A 12,466-nucleotide genomic window follows, 5' to 3' on the forward strand; every position below is an offset into this window, starting at 1 on the left:
GCATGGAGCTTAGAGTTGTGCAGAAACAGATCTGAACTTGAGCTCCAAATGTTAAGGACAGCTGTTTCATCCCCCAAGCTTCAGCTTTACCAACAAAAAATGAGGAATTTAACATCAAGGACACTCATAAAGAATAACTTACATACCTTCTTATGTGTGTATACATACACGTGTGAGAGAGAGAAAATGATTTACATGTAGACTCTGAATGGGAGCTGCTGTTCTCACTGTTTACCTTTGCTTCCTCCTTTTCTTGCACAGTATTTGTAGTATAGCATTAGTCGCTCAGCTGTGTCCAACTCTGCTGACCCCAATGGACTATAGCATGCCAGGCTTCTCTGTCCATGGAATTCTCCAGGCAAAAATCCTGGAGTGGGTTCCATTCCCTTCTCCAGGGACCTTTTGGACCCAGGGATTGAACCCGGGTCTCCCGCATTGCAGGCAGATCCTTTACCATCTGAGCCACCAGGAAAGTCCATATATTTGCTCTTAAATGTTTTTAAATTTTTGGTTGCACCTTGTGACATGTTCTTCATGACCCAGATAATCACGATGGTGTGTTCACTGACCTAGAGCCAGACATCCTGGAATGTGAAGTCAAATGGGCCTTAGAAATCATGACTACGAACAAAGCTAGTGGAGGTGATGGAATTCCAGTTGAGCTATTTCAAATCCTAAAAGATGATGCTGTGAAAGTGCTGCACTCAATATGCCAGCAAATTTGGAGAACTCAGCAGTGGCCAGAGGACTGGAAAAGATCAGTTTTCATTCCAATCCCAAAGAAGGGCAATGCCAAAGAATGCTCAAACTACTGCACAATTGCACTCATCTCACATGCCAGTAAAGTAATGCTCAAAATTCTCTAAGCCAGGCTTCAGCAATACGTGAACCATGAAATTCCTGGTGTTCAAGCTTATTTTAGAAAAGGCAGAGGAACCAGAGATCAAAATGCCAACATCTGCTGGATCATGGAAAAAGCAAGAGAGTTCCAGAAAAACATCGATTTCTGCTTTATTGACTATGCCAAAGCCTTTGACTGTGAGGATCACAATAAACTGTGGAAAATTCTGAGAGAGATGGGAATACCAGACCATCTGACCTGCCTCTTGAGAAATTTGTATGCAGGTCAGGAAGCAACAGTTAGAACTGGACATAGAACAACAGACTGGTTCCAAATAGGAAAAGGAGTACATCAAGGTTGTATATTGTCACCCTGCTTATTTAACTTATATGCAGAGTACATCATGAGAAATGCTGGACTGGAAGAAACACAAGCTGGAATCAAGATTGCCGGGAGAAACATCAATAACCTCAGATATGCAGAGGACACCACCCTTATGGCAGAAAGTGAAGAGGAACTAAAAAGCCTCTTGATGAAAGTGAAGGAGGAGAGTGAAAAGGTTGGCTTAAAGCTCAACATTCAGAAAATGAAGATCATGGCATCCGGTCCCATCACTTCATGGCAAATAGATGGGGAAACAGTGGAAACATTGTCAGACTTTATTTTCTTGGGCTCCAAAATCATTGCAGATGGTGACTGCAGCCATGCAATTAAAAGACACTACTCCTTGGAAGGAAAGTTATGACCAACCTAGATATCATATTCAAAAGCAGAGACATTACTTTGCCAACAAAGGTCCATCTCGTCAAGGCTATGGTTTTTCCTGTGGTCATGTATGGATGTGAGAGTTGGACTGTGAAGAAGGCTGAGCGCCAAAGAATTAATGCTTTTGACTGTGGTGTTGGAGAAGACTCTTCTTGAGACTCATTTGGACTGCAAGGGGATCCAACCAGTCCATTCTGAAGGAGATCAGCCCTGGGATTTCTTTGGAAGGAATGATGCTAAAGCTGAAACTCCAGTACTTTGGCCACCTCATGCGAAGAGTTGACTCATTGGAAAAGACTCTGATGCTGGGAGGGATTGGGGGCAGGAGGAGATGGGGACAACAGAGGATGAGATGGCTGGATGGCATCACTGACTCGATGGACATGAGTTTGAGTGAACTCCGGGAGTTGGTTATGGATAGGGAGGCCTGGAATGCTGCGATTCATGGGGTTGCAAAGAGTAGGACACAACTGAGCAACCGAACTGAAGTGAACTGTGGCATGTAGAATCTTAGCTTTTGACCAAAGATCAAACCTATGCACCTTGCATTGGGAGCATGGAGTTTTAACCACTGGATTACCACATTATAAACACCATTTAATAACAATCCAGCTCATTAGTGCTACCTTGATACTGTAACCAGGAAGGGTTAATTTTGAATTCATACTGGATCTGCCTCTGTGACTTTAATCCTTATCTTGCTGCTTTTGTTACTGCAGGAATGCATAATGGCCTGCCTCAAGAAGATAGCCTGACCCTGCCCACCTGTGAAGGATTATAAGGAAGTGAAACTAACTTATCTCCCACATGATGCTTGCTGCTTTATAAGATATTCACAAGAATTAAATCATCTTTTTACTTTGTTTCCTCATGTCCAACCATCTCTGATTCACAGAAGAACGTGACATCCTGCCCCTGATGAGATGGCTATTTTGAGGTGCTAACCTGACATCTCAGCTATTTGTAAGGCCTCCTCAGAGAATCATTTTGCCTTTTTGCATTTCTTTTTCTTGGGATGGTCTTGTTCACTGCCTCCTGTACAATGTCACAAACCTTTGTCCATAGTTCTTCAGGCACTCTATCAGATCTAATCCCTTGAATCTATTTGTCACTTCCACTCTATAATCATAAGGGATTTGATTTATGTCATACCTGAATGGTCTAGTGGTTTTCCCTACTTTCTTCAATTTAAGTCTTAATTTGGCAATAAAGTGTTCATAATCTGAGCCACAGTCAGCTCCCAGTCTTGTTTTTGCTGACTGTATAGAGCTTCTCCATCTTTGGCTGCAAAGAATATAATCAATCTGATTTTGGTGTTGACCATCTGGTGATGTCCATGTGTAGAGTCTTCTCTTGTGTTGTTGGAAGAGGGTGTTTGTTATGACCAGTGCATTCTCTTGGCAAAACTCTGTTAGCCTTTGCCCTGCTTCATTCCGTATTCCAAGGCTAAATTTGCTTGTTATTCCAGGTGTCTCTTGACTTCCTACTTTTGCATTCCAGTCCCCTATAATGAGAAGGACATCTTTTTGGATGTTAGTTCTAGAAGATCTTGTAGGTCTTCACAGAACCATTTAACTTCAGCTTCTTCAGCATTACTGGTCAGGACATAGACTTGGATTACCATGATATTGAATGGTTTGCCTTGGAAACGAACAGAGATCATTCTGTTGTTTTTGAGATTGCATCCAAGTACTGCATTTTGGACTCTTTTGTTGACTATGATGGCTACTCCATTTCTTCTAAAGGATTCTTGCCCACAATAGTAGATATAATGGTCATCTGAGTTAAATTCGCCTGTTCCACTCCATTTTAGTTCACTGATTCCTACAACATCAATGTTCACCCTTATCATCTCCTGTTTGACCCCTTTCAATATGTCTTGATTCATGGACCTAATATTCCAGGTTTCTATGCAATATGGTTCTTTACAGCATTGGACTTTACTTCCATCACCAGTCACATTCACAACTGGGCGTTGTTTTTGCTTTGGTTCCGTCTCTTCATTCTTTCTGGAGTTATTTCTCCACTGATCTCCAGTAGCATACTGGGTACCTACTGACCTGGGGAGTTCATCTTTCAGTGTCTTATCTTTTTGCCTTCTCATACTGTTCATGAGGTTCTCAAGGCAAGAATACTGAAGTGGCTTGCCATTGCCATCTCCAGTGGACCATGTTTTGTCAAAGAGTCAGACACAACTGAGTGACTGAACTGATCTTCTCTGTCAGTGGCTTCCTGAATAAACTCCCTTCTTTGTCTCAACACCTCATCTCAGGCTTATTGGCCTATGGTGCAGTGAGCAGACTGAGCTTGGACTCAGTTCAGTTCAGTCACTCAGTCGTTCCAACTCTTTGAGACCCCATGGACTACAGCATGCCAGGCTTCGCTGTCCATCACCAACTCCCAGAGCTTGCTCAAACTCATGTCCATCAAGTCAGTGATGCCATCCAACCATCTCATCTTCAATTATTATCTTCTCCTCTTGCCTTCAATCTCTCCCAGTATCAGGATCTTTTCCAATGAGTCAGTTCTTTGCATCAGATGGCCACAGTATTGGAGCTTCAGCTTCAGCATCAGTCCTTCCAATGAATATTCAGGACTGCTTTCCTTTAGAACTGGTTGGATCTCCTTGCAGTTCAAGGGACTCTCAAGAGTCTTCTCCAACACCATAGTTCAAAAGCATCAGTTCCTTGACACTCTGCTTTCTTCATGGTCCAACTCTCACATCCATGCATGACTACCGGAAAAACCATAGGCTTTACTAGACAGACCTTTGTCAGCAAAGTAATGTCTCTGCTTTTTAATACACTGTCTAGATGCGTCATAGCTTTTCTTCCAAGGAGCAAGCATTTTTAATTTCATGGTTTCAGTCACCATCTTCAGTGATTTTTGAGCCCAAGAAAATAAAGTCTGTCACTGTTTCCATTGTTTCCCCATCTATTTGCCATTAAGTGTTGGGATTGGATGCCATGATCTTAGTTTTTTGAATGTTGGATTTTAAGCCAGCCTTTTCACTCGCCTCTTTCACCTTCATCAGGAGGCTCTTCAGTTCCTCTTCACTTTCTGCCATAAGGGTGGTGTCATCCGCATATCTGAGGTTATTGATATTTCTCCCAGTAATCTTGATTCCAGCTTGTGCTTCATGATATTGTTACTGAGTCCACTGTATGAAAAGAGTGGATTCAGTAACAATATCATTTCCACAAAAGAAGATCTCACATTAACAACAACCCAGGGGAAAGAAACAAGAGCATTAAACAGGCAATTCTGTTTTGTTCACATAATCACAAAATGATGCTCATCTGATACAATCTATGATGTTCAGGTCATTGTTCAGGCACAATTACTATTGCTTCACAAAGTGAGTTTGGAGCCTTCAACACCGTGCCTTTGAAAGACTGTCCCAATCTTTTTCTACAGTACAAAAGAACACACGGCACTGAACAGGCCCTGAGGAGGAGAAGCCCTTTAATGCTATCATTTCAATTTTTATAACCTAAGAGAGTAACACAGTATTTATCAGTATTTACATTTTTCTTTCTTTTTTGCCAGATTATATTGTCTTATCAGGTAATTTCATTTTCACCATTCATTCACTGATTTCATCTAAATTTCAGAGTTTCACCTTGCCATTTTCTGTGAAACACAGTCTTTTCTGAAAACAATCTCTCCCCCAGTGAAACAATGCAGTATTAAGAAGAAATGTTAAAGCATTCTCTTTTCTTTAAATAAAAATACCAGTCATAACCAAGTGCAGAGAAAAATCTAGAGACTGAAAGGGACTGAGGAGGTGCCAACCAAGTGCAGGGGGCAGACCTCATGTGGAGTCTGATTCAAACCAATGGTAAAGGAGACTTCTCAGTGAGATGATTAGCAATATGTAAACTAGAAGGCTGCTAATATTGAAGAATTGGGGTTATATTTCAGATGAAATAATATGTTTTTCCAAAGGCTGTCCTATCTCTTAGAGAAAAACTAGTAAAATATTAGTGTGTTAGTCGCTCAGTGGTGTCTTACTCTTTGCAACCCAATGGACTGTAATCCACCAGGCAAGAATATTGGAGTGGGTAATCATTCCCTTCTCCAGGAGATCTTCCGAGCCCAGAAATTGAACCCACATCTCCTGAACTGCAGGCAGGGTCTTTATCCTCTGAGCCACCAGGGAAGCTTTGAAAGTATAAGTGAAAGTCACTCTGTCATGTCCGATTCTTCACAACCCCATGAACTACAGAGTCCATGGAATTCTCCAGGCTAGAATACTGCAGTGGGTAGCCGTTCCCATCTCCAGGAGATAGTCCCAATCCAGGGATCAAACCCAGGTCTCCCACATTGCAGGCAGACTCTTTACCAGCTGAGCTGAATGCTTTACAGATGAACAAATCTGAGGTCTAGGATCTGCTCCAGAATAACCTGGGGTGGGGGTGGGGCTGGCAGAGGGAAGGGTGGAGATGCAGCAAGACTGCATCAACCAGCTGCTCCTGCTTGAAGGTGGGGAGTGGGCACATGAGGGTTCATTACACTGTGCACTCTAATTTTAGAAATTTTTGTAATTCTCCACTACAAAAATAAGTTAAAAGTAAATGAAACTTCACAAAGTGAAACAACCCCCTCCTCAACAAAGCATTCTGTGAGCGTCCTTATGACATTAGGATTGAAGGATTAGCATATTTGCCTGCATACTCACTAAGAAGACCGGTGTAAATATTAAACAACACTGAAAGATCTTTCAAACTTTTTTTAAAAAAAGAACTTTCAACAAACTTTACTGATAGTTTAAACCAAGTCTGTCATTTGAAATTCTAGTACATGCTACTCAAAAGTCCTTACTCACCTCTCCCAAAGCACAAGCCTTTATTACTTCTTCATATCGGTCTTTTTCATATTTCTTTCCAAATAAAATGTTACTCCTCACAGTTCCTGAGAACACCCAGGGCTGCTGAGAAACATACGCGATCCTCCCGTGCACGCTGACCTGCCCCTGGCTCGGGGGCAGCTCCCCCAGCACAGCACGTAACAGTGACGACTGAAACAGATGGCAACACACACACATGAACAGGCAGCACTCAGGATGAAACACATCCCATAGCACAGCTGACCCCAGGATGGTGCTTATACACAATAGAACACTTGCATTTAGAACAGGATAAAGTACAGCCCTGGAAGTTTGGACAAAAACAAATGAAAATAACAGAAGTGGTCAATGCAAATGAATGGTTGATAAGGAATATTAATAAAATACTATAACAATCTCCTCTGCCCAAGAGGAGCACCCAAATGAAGCACTACACTCAGCAAAAACTAAGAATGTTTAACATCCTTCACTAGCAGAGCAGCCCAGCAGGATGTGTATTTCATGTATCTGATGTTTAGTGCAGTTGTTCCTGCATTCAGGTATCCTTCACTTGACAAACACTTATCCTTAAATAGCTATGTGTGAAGAATATATCCAAAGATGATTACTTAAAAGAATTCTGAAATGAGTTGTGTCTAAAGAGCAAAAGTCCATCATAGAGGAAATCATCACCCTGTCATGTACACATCCACATTTAGGTTTCTGTATTTCGTTGTTTCACAACACAGGACACTAAGTGCAAGTGCACGTCTTTCAAATCTCTTGTGACACACAGAAGTGACGTATCTGTGTCTACACCATCAGAGCGCTCACCATACTGGGCTGAGATAAACTGCCTGTGTGTCTGTCTCGCCCTGGAACCTGTTTGCCTCTGAACAGTAGAGACGTCGGGATCTGGCTCACATCTGTGTCATTAGCTCCAGCACATGGCTGAACATTCACTATACATGCACTGAAAGGATCACATCAAGTCCCATGAGGAAATGCTCAGAGCTTCCTGGAAGAGCCTTCACCACCTCCAGACTTCCTAGAGGGGCCACTGTGATGAAAATAAGTCCCCACTGTCTCCATCCAACCTGAACAGCTGTCACATCAATAATTTCATTCACTGAGAAGTCCAAATTCCTGACAATGGTCCCCAACTGTGCAATGTGAAGCACCAAGAAAGAAAACACAGTGTGTGCTTATCTAGATTTATTTGGCCATGAAACCTTCTTGCAAAACTAATATTCCATGGAACACAGATTGAGAAACGCTGTTCTAGGTACACCCAACCAATTCAAACTGTGTCACGCATAGCTCTGGGCTCAACTCTGAGAATTTAACAAGGGCAATGGTGTTGCATCAAGCTGACAAAAGGCATCACAACTTACCTTTCCTGCACCCACAGGTCCAACCACAGCTAACAGTTCACCAGGTCTGGCAGTAAAGAAAAGGTCTTGTAGGGTTGGGGTTCCTGATTTCTGCAAATTAAAGTTTATAAAAATGTGCCCATTTCAATAAAGTAACATACATTACTTCAGAAGGTAGAGAAGATTATGTAATAGTCATTGATATGCTAATGTAATCCACATTTTTGTCCTTCCTATTTTAAGATAGTAAGTCCTGGAGGCCTTTTCATCCAATCATACATAACTCTTTGGGGGTTAACAAGGCTCATTTTTTTTACCAGATTTCCATAAGGACATAGCTCTAGACACCCACAGAATTTTAGTAGTAGAAATGACAAGGCACCTGCCTGAAACGCAAACTGAATAATGCACATAAGCTTATTAATATAACGCACTTAATAGAATATCCAGCTTGGGAGGCTTTTAATCATTTATAAGTTTTCATTATGACCCTTGGTTTTAACTGTCTCATTAATCTTCACAGTTCAATTCAGTTCAGTCACTCAGTCATGTCCAACTCTTTGCAACCCCATGTACTGAAGCATGCCAGGCTTCCCTGTCCATCACCAACTCCCAGAACTCACTCAAACTCATGTCCATGGAGTCGGTGATGCCATCCAACCATTTCATCCTTTGTCATCCCCTACTCTTTCTGCCTTCAATTGTTCCCGGCATCAGGGACTTTTCCAATGAGTCAGTTCTTCACATCAGGTGGCCAAAATGTTGGAGCTTCAGCATCAGTCCTTCCAATGAATGTTCAGGACTGATTTCCTTTAAGATTGACAGGTTTGATCTCTTTGTTGTCCAAGGAACTCTCAAGAGTCTTCTCCAGCACCCCAGTTCAAAAGCATCAATCAACCCCCACAAGGTGCAGCATAAGTTCCTGGCATGCCTGGCCTTTAATTAAATAATTGAAATCTCCACTAATCTCTCCACTTTCATTTCATAAAGAATGAACCTCAGTAGTGCTCAGCAAGCAAAGCGGTACACTTTATATAACAGTCACTCCTGGCAAATTAAGTGCTATTAATAATGGTCCAAGCTCTAATTTTTAACAAGAGCTCTAATTTAATACCACCACCACCAACAACAACAACAAAAAAGGGAGAATAAGTTAATTATGACATGATGAATCAAAGCGATAAAGCCTCAACTTTATATGTATTTACATACATTATCTGTCTTGGCTGAACGGAGGATAAGAAAGTACTTCTACTGAAGAAAAACAGGCAGCTTATTTACTGTCTGAGCCACCTGGGAAGCCCAAAGGAACCAAATAACAACAAAAACCATAGAGATACATGCACTAGTACCCCCACCCAATGCAACGGAGGACAAAGTATTCATTGTGCCAATAACAAGTCACATTCTTGAGAGACTTACAGGTTCATTGTGTCTTTACATATCATAAGTGTTAAGAAAATTGTCAATAGCTGCCAATGCTTAAAAAAAAAGAAAAACGAATGCTGACACTTGACTCTAAAGTGCCGCAAAGACTAAAAACACAATTCTGAATTTAAGTCTGGATATTCCTCAAAATTAAAAAGTTCTCCGGAAAGAAATGAACTAATTATAAAGCATTCAAATGCTAAAAAATGACAATTATTTTGCATGGTCAAAAACACTAGCCCCAAATTTTAAAGAAACTATAAATCTACCAATAAGAAGTTAGATGTTAAAACATAAGAAATATTTTTTAACCTTCTCCACTTCTTTATTCTTTTCTGCCACTTAGGGTTCCTATTTTATTACTCATCACTCAGTTATGACTAAAAAACAATGAGTCACATACCAACATCAGCTCCCTGTCACCACCCCTCACTGTTTCCCAGGGTCAAACACTGAGTTCCCTCCCTGTTCAGGCTTCAGGATCGGGCACTACTCTGCCGAGACCAGTAGAGGGCAGCACTCAGCACCACAGACCTGCTGGGTCCAGTAAACTCCTGGTTATCCAGACTCAGGGGATGCTGACCCAACAAGGATCATCAGCTGAGCCCCCACTCTGTACCAGACATAGTTGAAAACCCCTGCCCCATGAAGAAATGGGGGCTCCCACAGGACCATTTATTTTACAGCTTCAAGATTGAGACCAAGTCCCATCATTTCATGAATGAGACCTGGGTCCCTGAGACCTGCCCCCACCTGCCCACCTGGCTGTCTAGTGGAGCAGGTTACAGAGTTCATGTCTCTCTCCTGCCTCCCAACCCAGCAGGGGCTTCATTCAGATTCAGCTTCTCTTTAAAACCCCAATGTCTGTGTCCCCCGTCCAAGGGCTCTCTCACCCATGATCTAACCTGACAGCCATAATTACTAATGACCCCAGCAAGGGGCACAGTCCTTCCATAGGCAAGGCCCGGACAACATAACAGGCTGTTCTGTTTTACAATGCAAGTTGCACAAAAGTCTGAGAACATGTTATTATGTTCTTGAAAGAAAAACAAAATAGCTCATTTTAAAATGCTGCATAACTTGGTACAAAAGAAATTTGGTAATGGGTCATTAAAAAATATGTGTTAGCAATCACATGGAGTGGTATTTATAATGGAATTTTAGTGCTTTTCATAAATGCTTCAAGAGTACTGTGACGAGAAATACGAAGCAGGAGGTAAATCTACCAGAATAAGGTATGAGAAACTCTCAGGATAGGTCAGGCACCTTCTGTGAGTTGCCATGTTCAACTGGTACAGGGATGTGGTTTTATATATTCGGGAACATATTATCCTACTGTGCTATTGATGGAGATGGCAGGCACTTAATCAGAAGCTGGTGAACACCATGCAGGTGGCAAAAGAGTCACAGGCATGAAAGACAGGAGGAGTCTACAGAGTCTAGACACTTGCCCTATGGTCCCCACTCTGACAGCAGCCAGGCTTCTGAGCTCTGCTCTGGAGAGTGGACCCTCTGGTAGAGACATCTTCCTGAGTCCTCCCGGCTCTCAGGCGGGAACAGTTTCCTGCCTTTGCTAATTTCTGGGTTGTCTCACCCACCACCATTTTGCTATTTCTGCTTTTCCCCACTCTTATCATCTATGTAACTAATTCCCTGAATGGAACTCCCTCTCCCATGGTGGGGTTCTTTTCTCCTGACTAATCCATACTGATATGGGAGGATGTGCACAAAGAACCAGGGAACCATGGAGGCAGGAACATTTCAATTATTGATAAAGGAGGCAACATTGCACGTGCAATTTTGAAAGTGGACCCTTGTTTTTTTCTGTTTGCCAGAAAGTCATAAATAAACTAAATGTTGGAAAATCACCAGTTCTCCCTGTAAGTTTCCACACACTGCAGCCCTTCAACTAGGAATCAGTGGTGCTCACTACGCCCACCTGCTGTTTCCTTCCTGCCCCTGGCTGCTACCAAAGTAGCCAGAACCATCCAGAAGCTTAGGATGGGGGAGCCACCACTCTACCCCACAGCAAAGATCCAGATCATGGCCTCACTGCATGTACAATAAAGTGATCTGATAATCAAGGCAAAAAATGTACACTGATTCCCCAAAGCCTCTTTAACAAATCTCTGTGTATTCATTAAACCATTCTGCACTGCACCATTTTGTCCATCCAATCCCATACATTCTAACATCATAAACACATCTACTTTAAATTCAAAATGTGCTAATACTTTGAAAACTCTCTTGAAAATGAAATAAAGAGCAACATATCAAACGTCTTAGGCTGATTTTACACTTAATCTCCATTAGCTGCAAACCTTATTCCTGATTTTGAGAATTTTTATAACATACTCTCAATATATGAGCAAATTACATTTTACACCATGTGGAAAACCTCATCATTCTCCCATAAACCTATATCTTCAGTTGTCAATTAGTAGTCATGATCTTGGGGTGGAGGACTTGTTACCTTATCCCAAGAAGCAGTGAAATCATTCATGTCCACTATCGTTTCACCATCTGATGGCAGCTGAGGGTTGAGCTGTGGTGTCTCATCAAGTAATAGGAAGTTCTACAGAAAAAGGAGAAACACATATTGTTAAAATGCAAGAACAAAGCACAAACAAAAATAATTGCTTTCTTGGAATTTATAATAAAAGATTTTATACAGCCTACATATCATTTTGTCAGCTGTACTTAAACTAGTTTTGTTTCATATCAGAACATACTAAATAATATATGTTATATAGAGTAATATATATCATATGGTATACATAATCATATAATGTAGTATATACAGTATGCATAGTGTTTTATATACATATGTATGTGTATATATAAACATTTATATATGAAGCACATATAAGAATATTTTATATACAAACACTATTGTTTAACTGCTCAGTCAAGTATGACTCTTTTGAGACCTGCATGGGATTTTCTGGGCAAGAATACTGGAATGGGTTGACATTTCCTTCTCCAGGGGATCTTCCCAGCCTAGGGATCAAACCTGCATCTCCTGCATTGGCAGGAGTATTCTTTACTACTGTGCCACCTGGGAAGTCATATAAACATAAGGTTATTTACCACTAGTACCACCTGGGAAGCCCCATATATATATACATACAGATATATATATATATATATATATATATATATATATATATATATATATATATAAAATAAACAGTTCCTGGCCGTGAGCAAAGTAGTGACTTTCTCAACAAG

At 41.2% G+C, this 12,466-nt stretch overlaps 1 protein-coding gene across 2 annotated transcripts in view; it reads right to left on the reverse strand.

The window, feature by feature from the left end:
- LOC139186121 (ATP-binding cassette sub-family C member 4-like) overlaps window positions 1-12,466 on the reverse strand; it is a 171,945-nt gene that overhangs the window by 116,756 nt on the left and 42,723 nt on the right. For both annotated transcript variants that reach the window (XM_070799911.1, XM_070799910.1), the window contains exons 9-11: window positions 11,709-11,810; window positions 7,829-7,918; window positions 6,435-6,626 (exon numbers count right to left, since the gene is read on the reverse strand). In XM_070799911.1, the coding sequence (XP_070656012.1) occupies window positions 6,435-6,626; window positions 7,829-7,918; window positions 11,709-11,810 (384 nt within the window). The remainder of the gene's footprint in view (window positions 1-6,434; window positions 6,627-7,828; window positions 7,919-11,708; window positions 11,811-12,466) is intronic.

The sequence above is a fragment of the Bos indicus genome, chromosome 12, assembly GCF_029378745.1.
Source record: "Bos indicus isolate NIAB-ARS_2022 breed Sahiwal x Tharparkar chromosome 12, NIAB-ARS_B.indTharparkar_mat_pri_1.0, whole genome shotgun sequence".
NCBI classification, from domain to species: Eukaryota; Metazoa; Chordata; class Mammalia; order Artiodactyla; family Bovidae; genus Bos; species Bos indicus.